This window comes from Pseudorasbora parva, chromosome 25 (genome assembly GCF_024679245.1).
Source record: "Pseudorasbora parva isolate DD20220531a chromosome 25, ASM2467924v1, whole genome shotgun sequence".
Classification (NCBI taxonomy): Eukaryota; Metazoa; Chordata; class Actinopteri; order Cypriniformes; family Gobionidae; genus Pseudorasbora; species Pseudorasbora parva.
The window spans coordinates 4,632,799-4,655,268 of record NC_090196.1 but is presented as its reverse complement, the minus strand read 5'-3'; the positions used below and the strand labels follow the sequence as shown (position 1 = coordinate 4,655,268).

Below are 22,470 nucleotides of genomic sequence, written 5' to 3'. Positions count from 1 at the left end.
TGTCAACTCGCTGATGGTCAGAGAGGAGAGCGCAGCTGATATCGATACTGTAAAAACTGAGAATCGTATCGTTTCAGATATTCCAGTATCGATATATATCGAAATATCGATATTTTTGACAACACTAGTACAGACTTGGTACTGAAGTACCGGTACTTGTAACATCCCTAGTCAACGCTCATGTAGGTTGCCAGTTTGAGGACATGCAACAGGAACGAACAAGCATCAACAGTGTAAGCAGATGAGCAGATTTATTTCGTTTTAATTCGCTTTTTTTTAGGTTGAGTACCTCAGAAATTACCTCAGAATGCAAGAGACATTCGGTGAGCATAGGTGTGTGTTTGAAATACCTGCTCTGCCAGCCAGCCGATGTGTTTGAGCGTGCAGTGTGTGTTGGCATTAGGGTTGCTCAAGAAGGAGTTGATGTGGGCAAGCATCTGTGGTAACAGGGCAGCAATGTTTGTGTGAATGGCTGTGAACCAGGAGTGAGCAGTGGCCCCGTCTTTACACCGCAACACCACAGTGTGCTGGCCGTCCGGAGAGTGAAGCTCCAACAGTCTGCACGAAACAAAGCATCACTCAAAACTGCTTGAAAGAAATGAGTAAAGTATCATGTTACTTTTTGAAGTTACAAAATAAAACTCAAGTTACTTCTTTAAATGTGACCCTGGACCACAAAACTCTAGTCATAAGTCTCACAGGTATATTTACATTGTATGGGTCAAAATTATCCATTTATACTTTTATGCCAAAATCATTTGGATATTAAGTGAAGATCATGTTCCATGAAGATATTTTGTAAATCCCTGCAGTAAATATATAAACAATTTATTATTAGTAGAAATATGCATTGCTAAGGACAACTTTAAAGGTTTTGTGGTCCAAAGTCACAAACAAGTAAAACATTTCTGTGTATTTATTTCACAATTTTATATTAATCAGCAAATACTGTCATTATTGTAATATTGATTCATATTTGGTTGAACTTATAATTCACAGCAAGCTAGTGTTGATTTTGGGAGTGAAACAAACATGACCTGGAGGTTTTCATGAGATTCATTTCCGAATGTAACTGCTGTGCTCACAGTAGAATGACAGTCAATCCCAGGAGCAAAATGCTGCTTTTGGTTACTTTTGAAAACTTACACACACACACAAACCTGTTTTCTAGGTCAGGCATGGTAAGGTTTCGGCTGATGAAGCTCATTTTGAGCGGGATGACCTTTCTGTCACGAGTTGCACTGCTCTTAGGCGAATCGTCGCTGCTGCTGAGGTTTGGAGAGTGAAGACGTCCATCCCACTGCAGATCTGCACTCATAGAGGACTTCTTAAAGAGTGGCGACACCTCCCTGATGTACTTCACTGCACACAAAACATACAGCCTTGACTGAGAATCCAATATCAGACACATCCAAAAGAAAAAGACAGTATTAATTGACAAGGCTCTTGAACCGGTTCCAAATTTCCCAGAACAGGTAATTCGATTTAAAAAAAAAATGCATTATAGCTTTAATTCAGCGTATCGGTTTCTGTGTGTGACTTTAAACCATTCAAGCGCAAAGAAGACATGTGCGAGGTTTTCAGAGATGCACACACACAAATGCCCACAAAATGGCTTCTCATTGTGGCTATTGTGCAATAATAAGTTCTGTTCCTCGTCTTCTTTTGCACAGCACACAAATGGACAAATACGCATAAAATTAAAGCTGCGAGCAGCGATGAAAGGGCCTTTGCACAAGGGACCACCGACAACCGGTGGCCTTAGGAAAACAATGAACAGTAGGCGACATGCATTTATTTAAGTTAATTCAATGTGCCACACTTCCTGTTGCCAGCAGGTGGCGCTTTGACTATAACTGTATATTGGCATGTAGAAGTCTTCAAGCTAGGGCTATTAACAGACATGTGATGTTTGGGGCATATCGGACATTGTATGCCTGAGTTAGAACAACTTCCCGTTCCGTGGCGTAAATCGCATACATTAGCACTTACCGAAGTGTTGTATGATTTAATGCAGGGGTCTCCAACACGTCGCTCGCGAGCATAGTTGCCAGGGTCGCGGTTTTCCCGCACAATTGGGCTATTTTAAAAAAGGAGTTGCGGGAAAAATTACGGAGCCGCGGGTTGCGGTTTTTTGGGCTACAATTAAAAAAGTACCGCAGCCGCGAAACAATATAAAAGAGCCAAAGAAAAAATAAAATGGAACGGTTTATTAGTGGGTATTGATCCCCGGCAACGAATTCACTTGGCAACAACCGCTGCACGTGAGTAGACACGTCACTTGAGCATTTCACAAATCAAGCATCATCCCGTCACATGAGTTATGCCTTTGGTGGTTGAAGCATCGGTTCGGTTGTCCGTGGATGAACAAGCAGCACTATAAAATATCAGGTAAATGGAGAAAACCATCACCACAGATGCTTTCTCTCTTTACTGCTGAAATCTATTCAGCACCACATGAGAAGGGTGGGGAAGAGAGCATATGTCTAAAAGGAGACAGCCCTGAGATTGTAAACTGTAACGTTACACACACACACACACAATTTTGGAAACGACTATTTTGATTGTTTTTGAAATAAGTATCTTCACCAAAGCTGCATTTATTTTATTAAAAATAAAAAGTAATGTTGACTGTAATATTGTGAAATATTATTAAAATGTAAAGAAACTGTTTTATATTTGAATATAGTAAAGTGTAACGTTAATTTATCCTGTGATTTAAAGCTGTGTTTTCAGCATCATTACTCCAGTCTTCAGTGTCACGTGATCCTTCAGAAATCATTATAACATAATTATTTCCTCCTCAACAAACATATGGTTATTATCAATGTTAAAACACTTTTAGGATTATTTAATTAATAGAAAGTAAAAAACAAAAACAAAACAGTATTCATCTGAAATAGAAAACTTTAGTAACATTGTACTACCGGGGGTAGGGGTGGGGTAAACAAAGAAAGGAATACATTTATTCAGCAAGGATGCCATAAAAATTAATTAAGTGACGGTATAGACATTTATAAAGTTGAAAAAGCTTTATATTTCAGATAAATGCTGTTCTTTTGAACTTTCTATTAATTAAATAATCCTGAAAAAAAAACATTTCAACATTGATAATAATAAATAATTCTTGAGGAGCAAATCATCATATTACAATGATTTCTGAAGGATCATGTGACACTGAAGACTGGAATAATTCAGCTGAAAATTCAGTTTTGAATCACATAAATAAATTGCATTTTAGATTATATTAAAATAGAAAAGTTATTTTTAATAGTTATTTATTTTATGTACAAATATTTCACAATAATACTGTTTATCTGTATTTTTGATCAAATAAATGCAGCCTTGGTGAGCAGAAGATATTTTTTTTTTTTAAACAATCAATTTTATATCACTTTTATATATATATATATATATATATGAGTTTATTTGTAGGCCCTTTATGGGAATCCAGTGGTTGTCTAATCTGATTGGACACTGAAAAATTGGGCTAGTTTTCATTCCATTTGGGCGGGTTTTGAGTTGTCATTGGGCTAGAAATATTTCTGGGACCTGGCAACCCTGCTCGCGAGCTACCAGTAGCTCGTGGCTTGAGTGGAGGTAGCTCGCCAAGAGGTACTTTGCATCTAATCAGAGTGAGCTAATTTTATCTGACTTAGAATTTTTTATTTATGAACAAATGTAAATGTAAACATGCAAATGTAGGGTTGTTATAAGTACAGGTAGTTTAGTACCATGTTGGTAGTGAAACTCTGGTGCTCTTCGGTCATTTCTGACCGAAAAATTTTCTGTTTTAAAATTTGTAAAATCCCAGCTTCATCAGAATGATATGAAACTTGGTGACTTTTTTAGCATTAGTTATGTAAACACACAAAAAAATTGGGGTCATGATTCGAGCATGCTAATTGGTCATTTAAAAAAAAGTAACGTTCATTGTCTTCAGTCATAAATGACCGACCATAGGAAATGAATGGGAAATCGGCAAAAATACAAAAATTCTCTGAATATTTGTGTGTACAATCTACAAATTGGCACAGCAAAAAAAAGTACACAGCAGTAAAGGGGTGACACTCTAAGGGTGCGTTCACACTTGTAGTTCGGTTCGTTTGGTTAGTTTGGTCCGGACCAAAAAACAAAAACAAACATAATAGTCCTGGTCCGCTTAGCGTTCACACGGGCATTTTTAACAGCGAACCTAAAGTTACCGAACCAAAGGCACAGGGAGACGCTCACAACCTGATTGGTCGGCTTATATGACGTAGGAGCTCGTTTACCGAACATGCAAAACAATGCTGTGTGCGGATTACACGCGCGGGCATTTTATGCGTGTACATGTGGCATTATTTTTTACCAGAGAACTCATGAAGAGCTCATGAAATGTTCACAACATTCAAAACAATGCTGTGTGCTGGATTAAACGCGATCATTTTATGCGTGTAACACATATGGCATTATTTTTTACCAGAGAACTCATGAAGAGCTCATGAAATGTTCAAAACAACGCTGTGTGCTGGATTAAACGCGATCATTTTATGCGTGTACATGTGGCATTATTTTTACCCGCTGAGAACTCATGAAGAGCTCATAAAATGTTCAAAACATTCAAAACAGCAGCAGGATTTCCTCCGTTGTGCAAAAGAGACGGCCGTTCTGTCGTCTGTACCTGCTAATAATGGGCAACACAGGAACTTTGATGAGAAGATCCAGGTGTGTTTTTTGTGCGTTTTTTCTAGCATTTTCGAAACATGCTCGTCAGACCAAATATTGATGAGGCTCTTCCTCGTTGCTCCACGTTTGCCCTCTAACGTTAAAGTTACTCATTTTGGATAACGTACACCGATCTTTCCGCGTCGTCAAATCAGCTGCATTATGCGTGGCATCTTGTGACATTATACGTCCGGTTTTTGGTCCGTTTACATGTCTTTGGTCCGTGTTGCGTTCATATATCAATCGAACCGCACCAGAGTTCGTTTGGAAGCGGACGGAGACCCATCTTTTTAGCAGTCTCGGTCCGCTTGTTTGGTGTGCACCAGGGTTCGGATGGCAGCGTTCACATATGTTCAAATGAACCGCACTAACCGAGCAATCGCACCAGGGTTTGTTTTAATAGAACCAAACATGACAAGTGTGAACGCACCCTAAAACATCAAGAGTGTGATACTGACACATCCACTCACACACACGCACACACACGCACACTTATACACACACACACACCTATGAAAAATTTAACCTATGAACCACATTTAGAATTTTTAAAAATCACAGCTTCATCTGAAAATTATAAAACTTTGTGACTTTTCTAGCATTAGGTATATAAACACACAAAAAAAAATAGGGCATTATTCGGGCATGCTAAGTGGTTGTAAAATAAATACTCCCACTTGCCATAGGAAATGAATGGGAAATCTGCAAAAACACAAATTCACAGAAAAAAAAGTAATAATATAAAAATAGTATTTGATTAATTTTATATATTTATTCAAATCCAGCTAAAAAAAATTATTAAATGTGTTGAAAAGTGAACTTGGGAATTCACAAGCCCCTTCATAGAGACCTCTAGTGGATTACACCCATGGTTGCATAATTTCTTAAATAATTCCAAAAGAGGGCGCTAATCTGCCTTCAATTTTTTTTTTTTGAAAGTCTCTATTTTAACCTAAAATACTGCAAATAAAAATAAAAAAAATGTTTTAATGTTTTAAAAAAATATATATTTTATCATTTTAAATGGCAAAAATAGACAATAATTATTGCATAAATATTAAAAAAATACCATCAAATCATCTCAAAATACAAAATTAAAAAGAAAAAATATTATTGAAGAAAAATAAATTGCATTGGTTTTACTGGGGTGGAGGAAGTTAAATTTTTAGGTGTCCGGTCACTTATGACCGGGAAGACAACCAATGTAACCCCTAAACGAGGAGCACCAGAGGGTAAAAAATATGACGATACCAATTACCAGTAGTACCGACTCCCGCGTATATTCGGTACACGCAGCTTCCGTGTTAATCCAAGCGCAGGGCTCCAGACTGTAGTCGAATATATACTAGTGTCTGTGAATATTAAACTGCAAATTACTATTTAAATATTACTCCTGCAAATTCTGGGTCTCTGTGTGAATAACGGGCGCAGATGCGACAGATGTATACAGATGCCCCCGCGTGATTCTTAAAAAAATTGTTAAATAAATAAATAAATAAATTGCTGTGGTACTAACATAATGAGTACCGTAAAATGTTTATGGTGTTGGTACCGACTACTGGAACTTCTACTACACTCTTTCAGATGTAAAACAGTTTGGATAGTTGCTAATATGAAAATTATGATGCATTATTTAGGAGTTTTAAGTATTGTATAACATGAGCAGCTCACGACGACTTTCATTTTTAAAAAGTAGCTCTCAAATGAAAAATGGTTGGAGACCCCTGATTTAATGTGTTTCTAGCATGTTTGGGACTTGGTGGCATATTTTAATGGTGTTTCTAGGAGTGAATTACTGAGTAAAGCATGCCATTTCCTGTTTCCAGCAGGTGGCGCTATGACTAACTGAGTATTGGCCTGTAGATGTCTTCAGGACAGGACACTTATCAGACATGTGAAGTTCGGGGCAGACCAGAAATTGGGGTTTGTTAAAGTACATTGTCTGGAAATGGTAAAAACTGCTAACATTCTTAGGGCCCTATTTTAACGATCTGAAACGCAAGTGTCAAAGCGTGAAGCGCAAGTAACTTTGTGGGCGGGTCTCGGCGCTGTTGCTATTTTCCCGGCGGGATAAATGGCTCTTGCGCCCGGCGCAAATCTAAAATGGGTTGGTCTGAAGTAGCTTCATTATTCATAGGTGTGGTTTGGGCGTAACATGAATAAACCAATCAGAGCGGCATCCAACATTCCCTTTAAAAGCAGCTGCGCAAGTTCCATTATGGATTGCTATTATTATGGCGTATTTACCAGGCGCACGCCAGGAGCGGTTCACAGCCGAAGAGACGGATGTTCTTGTAAGAGCAGTGAAAGACAGATGTCCTTATATACATATGTCTTGCCACTATTGGGCAAACAGGTCTGATCCTTAATTACTACAATAAGCCTGAATAATTTGTAAGCTAGATTTATGCCTATTTTTTCACATCTTCGTGGCACACCACAATGATTTCCGTCATCTCGTGTTGATATTTTTTTAGTGTAACAATTTATGATTTGCAAAAATATCTGTTGCATCTGTGTAGATTTCATGAGCAAAGTGTATGTGCATTGTGCACGCTATACATTATGGTCGAGCATGCGCCCTTAAAATAGCATAATGAACAACGCGCCGCTGACTTTAGACGAGGTTTTTTCTGGTCAGTGGCGTAACTGTTTAATGGAACAGCAAAATAGCTCCAGGGATTGTTTGCGCCGGAACACGCCTCCTTTTTTGCGCTGAACCGCCCAGGGAGCGCAAGTTCATTCACTAGTTTAGCGACGTGCTTCTGTGAAGGGAAAAGCGCGCTTTGCGTGGGTGCAAAATAGGAATGACACATGCGTCGGTGTACAAAGTCAATTGCGCTGAGTGCAAGATAGGGCCCTAAATATCACACTTCCTGTTGGATTTTTATATTTTGCACCCAGGGTCTTTTTTTGTAGGTATTAGGCTGTTACGTGTGTACCGAATTTCATACTTGAGCGGCGCTTAATTGAAGTTTTGTAGGTGGCTCTATTGAGCCATTTTGCCACACCTAATTTGACACGTGTGCAAAGTTTCTTGAGTGTTCAAGGATGTTTAGGCACTCAAAAATGTGATTATTTGGGAGAAGAAAATTAATAGGCTGAGCAACTACAATAGGTTCCTCACACCAGTGCTCGGGCCCTAAATATGTCAAAATGTTCTCATAAACAGTTAGTGATGTCGTAAATGACAGCAGATTTTCCTATGATAACGTTAATTAAAGACAATGAAAAATTATACTCGCTCTAAACACAATAACTTCTGTAATTATATTTGTAATGTATAGCCTGTATTTTATGAATAAGGTGCAGTTATTTTACATTTGATTACAGTTTTGTACTTCAATCGTGTCTTTGTTCAATTGTATTTATTTGTACAATCGCTACTTTGTTTATTTGTTCTTTTTTTTAATTGCTTAGTGTTTATTTATCTTTAAATTATGCTTAATCTATATTCTGGGATTTTTAAATCATAGTACCGTATTTTCCGGACTATAAGTCGCTCCGGAGTATAAGTCGCATCAGTCAAAAAATGCGTCATGACGCGGAAAAAAACATATATAAGTCGCACTGGACTATAAGTCGCATTAGGGCAGAGCTGGAGCCGCGAGCACCCGCGCGCGCATGCGAGCACCTGCTCACGTGCACTCGCTCGTGCCCGCTTCACTGCATAACCCGAGCAGAAGAAAGAAAGTTTGAAGTGAGTGAGAAACTTGTAAGGGACTGGCGAAAAGCAGAGGTTACTTTAATTGTGATGAAGAAGAAAAAGAAATCTACTTGCGGACTGTAAGCAAGATGGCCAGAGCTGAAGGAACGAGTCCACAGAGGCTTGAACTCTCTGCCGGGAGAGGCTCTGCCGCGCGAGACGAACGCTGTGAGACTCGTTCTCCGCTGCATATTTTACTACATGCTGTTTGTATTTTGCAGAATAAGATTTTCTTTATGGGAGCATTTTGTTTGTGTTCAGTCTTTCTAAGTTGTTGTCTATAAGTAAATATTAGGCTACAGGAGCAGCATAGAGCGCATTCTCGCGGCTATATGTTTATTCTTGTCAGTCAGTATGAATTAAATTTGATTTATAAGTCGCACCTGACTATAAGTCGCAGGACCAGCCAAACTATGAAAAAAAGTGCGACTTATAGTCCGGAAAATACGGTAAGTGTTCTTTAAACTGTTGATTTTTGTTCATTGTATTCAGCTAAAATTAAATGTTTTGTAAGATAGAATAAATGTCAATGATATCTATGTTTTTGTTCTTCTTTTTACCTAATTGGAATCGAAATTAGGAATCGACAAGAATAGGAAAAGATAAGTATCAGAATCAGAATCGTTAAAATTCAAACAATACCCAACCTTAAAACTTATTACACCGTTCTGTGGAATACTTCACAATGTCAAATCACACCATCCAACGTTATGTTATTTCCAGATAACAACGGTAAATTCTGATAACATCAGAATTAGGGGTGTCCATGGTTAACCGATTGACCGATTAACCGTTAAAAATTGCGTAACCGAGTGAAACATTTTGCTCGGTTAAGTGGCGTCAATGACGTGCTTTGAATTTAGTTGTAATATATGTTTGCACCCCTAGAGACCGCCAGAGCGCTCCCAGACATTTGTAGTATCCACAAGAAGAAGTCATGACCAGCGGGCAAAGAAAGCGTGGGAGCACTTTAAAAATGAGAGTGACGGGGCGAAATGCAAGTATTGCAATGCAGTGCTTACCGCATTTTTCAGGCTATAAGTCGCTCCGGAGTATGAGTCGCATCAGTCAAAATATGCGTCATGAAGAGGAAAATAACATACGTCGCACTGGACTATAAGTCGCATTAGGGCAGAGGCAGAGCGGGAGCCGCGCGCTGTGCATAACAGATCAGAAGAAAGAAAGTTTGAAGTGAGAAACTTGTGAATGACTAGAGAAAAGCAGACGTTACTTTAACTGTAATGAAGAAAACAAAAAAGCTGATCACGGACTGAAAGCAAGATGGCCAGAGCTGAAGGGACGAGTCCACAGATGCTTGAACTCTCTGCCGGGAGAGGCTCAGCCGCGCGAGTCAAACGCTGAGTCTGTGTGAATCATTCTCGGCTGCATATTTTACTAACGTTACATGCTCTAATCATGCAGGCGCCCTCACGGCCACTTGCATTGCTCGTGAACTGGAGCGCATCTCATCCTAATTTAACGAAACTCAGCGTACGCCTCACAGACATGAAATAGATCTTAAGAAACTTGAAATGTCTTTTAACAATTTAAAACGAAAAGAAATAGGCTACTCTCTGATTGTGTAATCCATGATGTGCATTTCTCTCTATAGGAGCGTTCACTACGGAGATGGTGGTCGTCAAATTAATAAACTAAAAATAACCCTGACGCACACTATGGTTAACCGAGTATTAACCGCTAAGGGCCTCGGTTAACGGTTAATGAAGAACTTGAAAACGTGCAGCCCTAATCAAAATGTTTTTTTTCTTTTGGGAAGCTAACAAAATAACTCAAATAAATTTTTGTGTCCAGATAATACAGTATGTCTTCTGATATTGCGGACTTGCTCTCTCGTTTCATACAAAGCTGCTACTACAATTTTGTGACGATTGTCACAAACACTAGACTGGGTAATCCCAGGTCGAGCTGCTGGTGATTTGATTTTGCCCTGCAGCTCAGGCTGGAAACCTGTATGTATATTACTATCCTGCTTCTGTTACAAATTTGCAGGGACCAATCACAAACCGGTTTATCCACCTGGCGCACTATTGGCGGGATTAACACAATAACATATAGAGAAGCGATGAATCGTTGGTCTGATTGGTTGAAGGACTATCCAATTGCATAGAGTCATTTGAATAATGCCTGTTGATCACGCCTCGTGCCATCGAGAGTTCAGCAGATAAACAAGCGTCACGCGAGGATGGCGAAAACGGCAGACCATGGAAATAAATGTCATGTTCCAGGCTGTGCAGGGGACGTGAGGACTTTTCATAACCTTCCCACAGATAAACAATGTCCAGAGTCATGGTTGATTTCAACCGTATTCCTGCAAGCAGTAAGTAGTGTTTTTATCCACTTCTTGACTGTCGAACCCATTCCGGGTTAAACTGAACGTTTCTTAGTAAGACATCATTATGATAACATCCCCTGTGTTGTCTAGATCTAACGCAAGATGCTAATACTGGAAACTCCGACTAGCTCACATCACAGTTTGTCAAATGACAAAGGTTAATATTTTTTCCTGCCAGTGTTGTCATAAAATACAACATTAGATACGCATGTCGATCCCTTTTGACGGATTGAAATTTAAATTAGCCTATATTTCATCCTTATCACATAACTCAGAAACTAACTACATTTACTACTACTGTTTATTTGCTTACAGATCGCTGAGTCGATCCTAACATCACCTTCACCATCTAAGTTGAAATGAAGGAAGGCTTCTAGTCAATTTGTTAAATAAATATACATTTTTGAGAACTGAAGTATGATTATTTTGCAGCGGGTGAGTAATAAACATGACACTGACTATTTTGAGTGGCTTCTACATTACTTTATTTGGCTAAATAAATCGACTTTTAAATCTGTACTCTACTGTCAAACTGTAACGTTACTGTAAACTACATATTTACGCGCTACCCAGTTCAGTTTTTGATTCAAAGTTAAGAAGCTATCATTGTAAAAACATTGCCATGACGGACGGTATAGGTGTTAGCCGTCATTGATTAGCAGTGAAACAGCCAATCAGAGCAGAGCTCAACATTAATATTCATGACCCTTCCAGATAAGGCAAAAACAGAGATTACATCCTAGGGACAATTTATAGGGTTGTAAATGGACCTGTACAACTGTATCTGGACAATTTTTCCCTTAAATAAACCACATACTCTCTATGTATATATCAGAGAACAGTTTAACATATTGTTTCAAATCATTCTAGGGCACCTTTAAAGTTTGACACATTAGAGTGCTAAAGAAACATCCATAAATGAGGGAGAAAAAAAGTCTTCGCTATTTAGCACAACAAGCTGCGAAAAAGAATGATAGAGGAATGATTGGGGAGAGAACAAACTCTAAACCAACAGAGAGTGTGGTGAGTTGAGTTTGGTGGAACAACGTCATATCATATTGTTAAACTTCCAATCTAGTTTTTGTTTAATGTCAAGCATGTTTTAGATAACTTTTTTGGAAGGATGTGGATATATGTTGAGTTTTTTTAATATATATATATATATATATATATATATATATATATATATATATATATATATATATATATATATATATATATATATATATACTGCCCGGCAAAAAAATAAAATTAAAAATACACTGCTCTACAGTCATTTGAAAGTGATTGCAGTACCAGTTTTGGCCACAATCTTACATACACTTCCTTTAAATAGACAAATGCTTCAAAAAGTCTATGATTGGATCATTTTTGCAATCATTGAAAGTCTTTGGGATGTGCTGGAGTGGACTTTACAGAGTGCTGGACTCTTGTCAACATCAGATGCAATGATGTATCAGCCAATAATCTGTATCGGCCGATAAAAGCTATTATTTTCACTATCTGCTTAAAAACAGGCAATGATCTGGGCCAATGGTATCCTGTCAATCAAAAGGGTGCAGAGAAACATGTCAAACTTCAACTCGTAGGGTGTGTGTGTGTGTGTGGGGGGGGGGGGGTCGAATTTAGGGCAAGTAATGAATCACCCGTAGTTCAAGCCAGGGTTGCCAGGTCTGATTTATTTTCCAACACAAAACATTATTTGTAGTGCGCCTCTCATCCAATAATCTCAAATAGCACTGTGCTTTGTTACTTCTAAAAATAAAGTGTCATCTTTCAAATTCTGTCCATTTTATTACGAAATTTAAACAATAAATGCTGTTTTGACACTCCTAAATGTGATGTGACAGACCGCTGTAGAGCGGCAGCCTTTTCACGATCAGCCCATTTTCAACATGCCTTGAAAAGATGACTCACCTCTTCCAGTTTAATACAAGTTATATCTCGAAAAACATGCATGGATATCAAAAGGTATGTTGAAAGGTAGTGCAACTTCCCAAAATCCATATCATGACTCGTGTAATCAGTAAACTCAGGTAAAAAAAAAATGTTTTGCTCACCAGCCATATTGTGGCTAGGGGTTTTCCAAAGTAACTAGCATTTTCACTGGCCACAATTTTGTTGCTAGGAAATTTGTTGTTGGCTATATGTAAATGAGAAAACAGTTGGTTGTCTGAAAAATACACGTTTTTTTGGTTTTAAATGTTCTTTATTATATATAATATTTATCCTCAAGCAATATTCTCATCAGCGTTCTATCAGCTATGACATTTAAATCTAGCATATTTTGTGTATGTGTGGTAACAGTAGCCTATGAAATACATATTTTCATGTGATAATATTTTTTGTTCAATATCAAAAATCTGAAGGGTGTGCATCAGACACCCAGATAAACACTTTACAGTTGGCTTTTTGACAAAGTCATTGTCTTCAAATGCTACTGAAGTTAGAAATATGTACCAATGATGTATGTAACTTTAGACACGGTCCCTAAATGCGCAAATATCGAACAACCAACGTTTCAAGCCGACGTTCTGCTGTGATCTTTGTTTGAAACTATTCAAGCTGCTGAACAAAACGGTCAATCACTGTATGAGGAATGAATCTCCTGCGTTCTCCACCGCACATAGACTATATCTCTGCTCTGTTGTTTACGATGAGATTGAAGATTTTAGTGAGTGAGCGCACTCTGAACAAAACTGTCGCTTCACCGATGACTAAACCGAATGCCTCTGATTATTAGACATTGCGTTCAGAAGCTCAAAAAAATTGTGTGTAATTGGTTATAACACACAACACAATTATAATAGATGTCTTTTGAGAAGACTACAATAATATTCAACCCGCCAAAGTGGCTGGTGGGTGGTTGTGTTACACGCCACAACTGAAAACCAACCGCAATGGCAGTGGGTGTTAATGTCAAGCCCTGCATGTAATCACTCAATCAGTGTTTCAACCACAGAACGACGTCAATAAAACAGCTGGTAAACAACAGGTCACTTAACACTGACAGCTCAGGAAAGTCCTTTGTTGTTCACAGTTTGTGAGTTAGCAATGAAGAAAAACTAGAGATGAGCTTATTGTTAATTATACAGTATATGTATGCTTGAATATATTTGTCATTAAAGGGGTCATATAATATGGAGGACCAACCCTGCACAAATTAAAAATAAATAAATGAATAAGTAAATAAATGAATAAATAAATAAATATACACATATGTAAATTAATATAAACATAAATAGATAAATAAATGTGATAATAGGAAAATAAATAACAGAATAAACGACTTGATAAAATAAATATGATTCATTTTTAATCAAATACAATTTTGTATTATCTTTCCCTTAATTTATTTTTTTCTGCTTTTATAAAAATATATCTTTATAACTTTCATTTGTTAATTAAATTTAACATTTATTTTTCCCTCATGTATTTATTTTTACATTTATTGATCGATTGATTCATTTCTTTTTCTTTTTCCGTGTGCAACATGTAAATGAGGAGGGCGGTCCTTGTGTAGCTTCAGCGCATCATTGGTTGAGAGCTCACCACAGTCTATGAAGCTCACGCAGTCAGACCAGCTGAGGAGAGTTGTCAGTAAATGACGGCCGCATAGTTCTTTCACTAAACAAACGTATCGATGTTTCCAGCAGTTTGACACATTGAGAGAAGTTCCAGTGGTCCTTATAGTAGTGATTTTGAACTCGACAGGTTGTAAGTTCAGCTCTTGCATGTGTATACTATGGTGGACGTTTCACAAACAGCTAACGTTAGTTAGAGAGTTGCGCTTAGCGAATGAAGTCGAAAACAACACATCAAATTACTGTTGTTAAAACTAGATGCGCTTATCGATGTTTTAGGAGGGTTATATTCCGATATGGATGTGGAAGTAAAGACTGAAATGTTGCCGCGATAATTAACAGACACGCTGCAAAACACTGTGTCCCAGCACATTCAAAACCCGTGAGTCAGATGGTAGTAAGGTGGAACGAGTCCATCTCTTCTGATAAGTACCATTGAAACGTATTTCTGAATGGGTCAAACAGCTGGAAACACTGATACGTTTGTTTAGTGAAAGAACTAACGCTATGCGGCCGTCATTTACTGACAACTCTCCTCAGCTGGTCTGACTCTGCGTGAGCTTCATAGACTGTGGTGAGCTCTCAACCAATGATGCGCTGAAGCTACACAAGGACCGCCCTCCTCATTTACATGTTGCACACGGAAAAAGAAAAAGAAATGAATCAATCGATCAATAAATGTAAAAATAAATACATGAGGGAAAAATAAATGTTAAATTTAATTAACAAATGAAAGTTATAAAGATATATTTTTATAAAAGCAGAAAAAAATAAATTAAGGGAAAGATAATACAAAATTGTATTTGATTAAAAATGAATCATATTTATTTTATCAAGTCGTTTATTCTGTTATTTATTTTCCTATTATCACATTTATTTATCTATTTATGTTTATATTAATTTACATATGTGTATATTTATTTATTTATTCATTTATTTACTTATTCATTCATTCATTTATTTATTTTTAATTTTTGCAGGGTTGGTCCTCCATAATATAATGCCATTTTTGTACAAGTTAATATGATTATTTAGTGTCTAAATTAAAACTTCGTAATATACTTTAATTACAAATTCTATTTAGTATTCTAAGAAATCACTCATTTATCCTGGTGAAAAACAGCTGTTTTCAGCAAGCCGTTTCTGTGCATGTCCCTTTTATGCTAATGAGCTTTGCTCACCCCGCCCCTCTGTTCTGTGGGGGTTTTGAGTGTGAAGCGTTGCTTAGACAACAGAAGAAAGTTTGACAAAGCGAGTCTCTCAGGACTCATCTGTGCAAGTTCAACCGTATCAATTCTATATATCAGATAAATCAACATCAAAATGGCTGCTGTGTTCATTATTACACCCAAGAACCGAACACCACAAATCGCTGAGACGACATTCTGCTCCAGCGTATCCCAGGCATAGACAGTAAAAGAAATGGACAGAACGATCCCATTGACGTCAACGGCGAAAAAATGAAGTCATCGGATGAATCGCGATTCAAAAACGATTCAGTGCTTTAAAATAAACATTAACATTTGATTATCTACTACCGGCGTGAATTAATAGAGACGTTGTGCTGTGTCATCCGCGCCCTGACAGCTGATCTCCTTCACAGACGCATGCGCTCTTTACCACCTTCACTGGACTGCGCTCGCCCGTCCGTAGCTCGTTATTTAAAATAAAATACTGAAGTTTTAGGGAAATGGGTCATACCTGAGCATTTGAAATACAACCCCGCTTATACAAGGATGCACATTTATTGCATGGACGGAACAAACACATTTATGTGTCTAAAATGCATACTCACAGTTCTGATGAGTTATATACATGAAATTTAACTAAATATCGTCTTTTAAATGTAAGTGAATTACGAAGCAAACTGCTAAAGTACTACAATATTAATAACACTGAAATAAGATTGTGTGGTGTATCTATCGATCAGAGCCGCATTAATGTAGCGCCGATACTATAGCAATAGTAGACACCGGCGCGATTACTTCAGAATCATCATAAGGAAAATGTTCCGTATAAAGAGAACAAAGAAGGCGTTTCTTTCTATTCCGTGAAGAAAAGTTAGTTTAAGATGTTTAATGCCTGGAACACACACAATAGATAGCCTTAACTAACAATACTTTTAAAGCCTTTTTAAATTTGGGCTTTTTTAATTTGCATTTGTAGAAATTTAAATCTACAAAACATTACTGTGTAATAATAATTAACATAATACATAATATATAAATAACAATACATAATATGAACTAACATTAACAAAAGACAATAAAATATATTTTTGGTATCACTTTACAGAAATAATGAACTGCACTTATGAAGCATTTATTTATCTTTGTTAATGTTAATTTGAGCTACTTCATGACTGTTACAAAAAAAAAAAAAAAAACACTTTCAAAAGCTATGGTTAGATGAAAAGCCATCCAATTAAAAAACAAACAAAAAAAAACAAGAAAAATAATTCTTGAACTAATCATGGCACTTTACACCCGGTCACCGAGGGAGACTGTCAGAGCATATCATAAAAATGTCTTCATTAAAAGCTGCTAATTATAACGGGATACATTCGCTTCATTTCCTTTAGAAGAATTAGTTTGTGCCAGTATCCTGTTCCTTCTCCATGCTCTAATCACCTTCACCAATCATAGCTGGCTTAATCACTCATTGCTGCTTCACCTCATTCAGTGTAATGTCACATCTTGATCAAATCCCATCCAGTTTTCCCAGAGGAATAATCCAGTACTGGTACTGTGCAGCATCATTGGATAATTTCTAAGCCATTTAAAGATCTCATTAGATCCACCAAGACCATCAAATTCAGTTCTTATTTTAATTAGGCCAGTGCCACTGAGGATAAGGTATGTGTGAGCAGAGCCCATCTCATGCGGCACTGCTCCACATATTTCACTGTCAGTCTCCATATCTCTCACCATGATGCAGGAGATTCAGCAAAGCTGTAGATCAGTGTCTGGGTTGCACTGTGGTGGGCTATTTGATTTGGAATGTGTACATGCATTGTTTACAAAATTATATGAGACCAACAAAACCATTTTCCTTTAACCTCTTAAACACCTAGTCTAGAAATCTAGACGCACCCTAGCGGCAGCAAATCTAATCTGCCGTAAGTGTCGTCTAGCAACTCTAAATACCCTTCTGAGCTGTGAAAGCCAAACTCTGGTTGGGCCAATGACATCGTGTATAGAGTCGGTGGGCGGGGCCATAATGACGGCCGAGTTGCGTTTGCGTGCTTCTAGTAAACACAGAAACTGGCGAACGGCGGTCTTTCGAATCAGCTTTGACCGCGACTCTGGAAGACTTGGAGTTAAGCTTTTCTCTGAGAAAAGAACAAAGAGCGGCACTGAAGTCATTCTTAAAAAGGAATTTTTTTTAAAAATATTTGTTTCACTATACGTTTGTGTTGTTGTCATTTATGAGCCGATTGCCAACAAAGCACACACATTTGATGCGGTTTCACTCGCCGCCTGCAGTTTCTACTCCGACCGGGAACAAACAAACACACGTGCTACTCCAGAAAAAACAAACTGCATCCACTGTTAAACGCTGGGTTATTTGGAAAGCCAAACAAAGTTATCTTTCCCTCACAACCAGAAACACACTTCTTTAGTGACATTGTTGATTTTGTGGTCTAAAAACAAAATGGCAGCGCCGCCGACGGCTTCTGTAACCGAACGAAGCTCGTTGATGGAGACAAACTTGCTCTGGTTGGTGTGTGTGTGTGTTTGTTTTCATCCGGGAGAAGTGCCCAGTAATTCCACCCTTTATAATATCATACAGGGCCATACTAAAAAAAAACTTTCCAAAACGTATTCGAATCCAGAAGGAGTGTATTTGGCACTTAGGGACCGCAGATGCAAATTAGCTATCTAAGCTAAGTCTGGCACAACATTTGTGTTGTCTATGGTCTCTGTTAAATAAATAAATAAACTAAACTAAACATAAATACTCTGTCATACGTCCAATTATTATTATTATTTTTAATTTTCACCATATTTAGCATGAGAATACAACTCTTTAACTCTTTTCCCGCCAAACACATTATTTTCCATTATTTGTGAGAAAACGCTTTCCTGCCAAACATGGAATTTTCTGTGTTTCTGTATTCTTCTGAACGAGTCCTGAATCTCCAGATTAAAACAAGCGATCATTTCTAAGTAGATGTATATGCAAGGGATAATGTACACCCAGCAGGTTTTTAAACGCAAAATAAACCCTGACAGAGTGAACAGGACCCAGAGTGTTTCAACTTTTCAAATGAATTCCTATGAAAGTTAAGCTTCCAAAGGCATGAACTGAAAATGCTCCAGACTGAACACGCGATGTGAATGTGTGCCGCGGCCGCGCTTACCTCAGCTATAGTGATCGTAATCTGCATAATTAAATCCTCATAATTGTTTACTTCAGGTACATTAATTATTGTTGTATGTTCTTAAAATAACAATTCCGTGATTGCGGAAATGATAGGGCCCTAATATTAGCAACACAGCTAGTAATGACAGTGTTCAGTTTTATTGTTGTCATCAATTAATACTACATCTTAATTACATTACATTGCATTTGGCTGATTCATTTTTACATTAATACATCATGTTGTCAATAAATTACTTTTATCGTTAAGTTTTGGCCACTGCCTGACATCATCTACCCAATGTTTCTTTTCACCAGACATTTTATTTCATGAGCAGGATCCGCTTTCATTTAAATGTCCTCAGAGGGCACCAGTGTCACGACAAATCCTGTCCGCCTGTGCATTCGTGTCCGCTGGTAGCGGTTTTAAATGCCTGATCAAAAACTGTTATACATAGCCTGACAAGCCAGACCCACATCAAGATGTTTGGTCTGGAAACTCACCATTGACAGCTCAATCTGAGGGGCGGATAAACGGTTGTCTTTCAAACTCCCTCTGCACGCGATAGGATAGCGCTACACCAACCAGAGCAATGAAGGTGAAGCAGAGCTCGTTGACTGATTAAACATTCGCCGTATCCGGTCGGCAAAACTACGAACACATCTTCCCTTCTTAAAGCTACACTGTGTAACTTTTTTAGTTTATTCTTAGCTAAAATCACTGAGTTCTTTCAAAAATATATGTGCTCATTAATGTATATTTACTTCTTTCAAGTAATAAAGTATTCTCGTAATTTTATGATATACCATTGAAAATACATACGGGTGAGGGTTCGGATGGCGGTCGCCATGTTGCTCCTCCATCTTGAAAGTACATTTGCCAAAGAGGGACATGCCCGTAAATTCAAGCTTCGCCTTTCGCGTTTTTACACTCGATGGCACCGTGCTGAATGTGAAGAGGAGGATTGCTTGAGGCTGCTATATGATGATGGAGGATCATCACTCTTAAGCCCCTTTCACACTGCACGTCGGACCCGCAATATTCCCGGAGCATTGCCGGGTCGCCTTCTGTGTGAAAGCAACCACGTCCCGGGATTGATTATTGAATTCGACCCGGGTCGGGGACCTAGTAACATTGCGGGATATGTATCAGAGTCGGCAAGGAAGCGGAAAAGAGAATTAAGACGGCAACGCAACGGGCAAATCAACAAGACTAAAGTAAATATTGGAGTGGCCTTTCCAAGAGGAAAGAGCTCATGAGGAGCAACGATTTTAAAAAGAACGCCGACGTTGCCTGCTTTCTTCTCGACAGGTAATATTAATTCAGCCTATTTGTGTATATTGGAAGTTTTATTGTTGCTTGGCTAATTATATCATGGTGTGCTGTGCATAACACTAGAACGACGTCTAGGATAGTTTTCCTCGCGTCAATGATGAAAAAGTATTGTTTACCTTATAACATAAATCCGTGTTCTATGACGGATAACATGAGATTAATATTTTAATTGCATTATAATTTGTTTGCCTTACGCTAGTGATGTCGTACAATATACAGAATAACGACAGCACTGATAAAAGTTACTTTACTAAGATTAGCTTGCATTCGTCTGGGAACCTGATAGCTGATGTTAGCAATGAACTGGTAAAAAATAACGAAAACATAAAACTATTATTCATTTTATATAGATTAATTTGATCATAGATCATTTGGTAAATTAAATAACTGCAAATTATAATAGTTTTCAAAAATTACCTCATCACTTGAGTTGAAGCAACACTCACCGAAGAGGTCAAACTGAAAGCCACGACTAAATCGGCCACCGTAGGAGTTGAAACGAAATCGAAATTGAGAGGAGCAGAAACTATTATACACTGGATGGTCATATACCTTTACACCACTAGATGGGGGAAAATATCACACAGTGGAGCTTTAAGAAAGACTTCAGTGCCGTTCTTTGTTCTTTTCTCAGAGAAAAGCTTAACTCCAAGTCTTCCAGAGTCGCGGTCAAAGCTGATTCGAAAGACCGCCGTTCGCCAGTTTCTGTGTTTACTAGAAGCACGCAAACGCAACATGGCCGTCGTCATTATGGCCCCGCCCACCGACTCTATACACGATGTGATTGGCCTGACCAGAGTTTGGCTTTCACAGCTTAGAAGGGTATTGAGAGTTGCTAGACGAAACTCGCGGGCAGATTAAATGTGCTGCCGCTAGGGTGCGTCTAGATTTCTAGGCTAGGTAATACATGATTCTGGACAAGCAATTGTTTACAAATAAACTATGAATTCATTGCCATACTAAGTACACACATACACACAAAACATTTATTTGAAATATGTAATTGATTGCTATAATGGGAGCAAAATGTTCTAAATTGTTTCAACTGATAAACTAAAGCCCCGTTTCCACCACAGGAACTTTACCCAGGAACCAGGAACTTTGGGTGGTACTTCGTGTGTTTAGACCGCAGGAACCAGGGTATAAATGAAGTTCCGGGTAAATATTTCCCCCTCCAAACGGCCCTGCTCGCGAGGTAGTACTTTTTCAAAGTTCAGGAACTTTCGAGGGCGGGACTTGGGCGCTGAACATGCTGATTGGTTGAGCTCACGCAGCATTTTTAAGTTCAACAGGCATTTTTAAAAGTCTTTTGTGAGGTTCGTTCTGCGTTCAATAAATATCAGTCTTGCTCTCTGTCTGGTGGCGCGCGGTCGTCTCAGCCATCTCACGTTCAATGTCCGTAATAGCTGATAATAATATATTGTCATTTTAAATCTAGCTTTACAAGCTTTCTGAATATGCTGCATGCTGCTGAATCTGCATATTAGTGCTCTTTTCTGTCGTTGTTAATTACCTCTTTAGTAAACCTATACATAACCAGCAAAAGCGGCACAGCTTGAATCTCTTCCATACTCGTTATTCATTTTTTTTCACCATGTAAACGACCTGACCGATTACTTTTAAGTGTGTGTCCTTACATGCCGTGACGGCGTCACGGCGCGCGCCGCGCTCATGTTGACAAGAGAGGAAAGTAAATTTTTCTGAGGGGTAAACTTTTTATTTCGTGAGTTATGAAGATAATGTTGGAGTAATGGCACAGCGTATATTGCCCCAGGCAGTTTTTACTTTAACTGCGCCTGACAGAAGATTTTTTTCTCTGGGATGATTATTACACTTTACAACAAATAGATATAAATAATACTGTATTAGTCCTGGTGACCGTTAAGAGTTGCTATGGCTACAGTAAACACATTCAGCTGCTGGAGAAAACAGCGGCGACATTTTTGATGCGGCAGACAAACTGCATGTGACAAAATGATTGCGATTGAAAGTCATCACATGTGAACACCAGATTGGTTTAGATAACGTCTCATGTAAACAGTCCACTAAATCTTTCAATCGGTACACTTAAAAATGATTACATGTCCTTCACTGATTTGGAGGAGCAGTCGCGTGCAGTCCTACATCACCGGACTAATTTGCCTAATCTTCTCGGAACTTTATCGCGGTCGAAACGCAGACAGCTGCAGGTCTGGGGGGGAGAAAAGTTCCTGTAAAAAAGTTCCTGGTACAAATTGTTCCGGGTAATTTTGGTGGAAACGGGGCTTAAGTAATACTACCAATACAAAATCATGACATAGTAATGTACCTAGGGCTGAACGATATTCTGATAACGATATACATCGACATCGTGATGTGCGCGTGTGCGATAGTCCCATCGCCGGAACATGCGATGTTAAGGGTCTTAGCCCATGGTGTATTA

At 38.2% G+C, this 22,470-nt stretch overlaps 1 protein-coding gene across 1 annotated transcript in view; it reads right to left on the bottom strand.

Moving 5' to 3' along the window:
- sntb2 (syntrophin, beta 2) overlaps nt 1-22,470 on the bottom strand; it is a 38,158-nt gene that overhangs the window by 13,659 nt on the left and 2,029 nt on the right. The window contains exons 2-3 of the mRNA XM_067436147.1: nt 1,161-1,362; nt 351-558 (exon numbers count right to left, since the gene is read on the bottom strand). Coding sequence (XP_067292248.1) covers nt 351-558; nt 1,161-1,362 — 410 coding nt within the window. The remainder of the gene's footprint in view (nt 1-350; nt 559-1,160; nt 1,363-22,470) is intronic.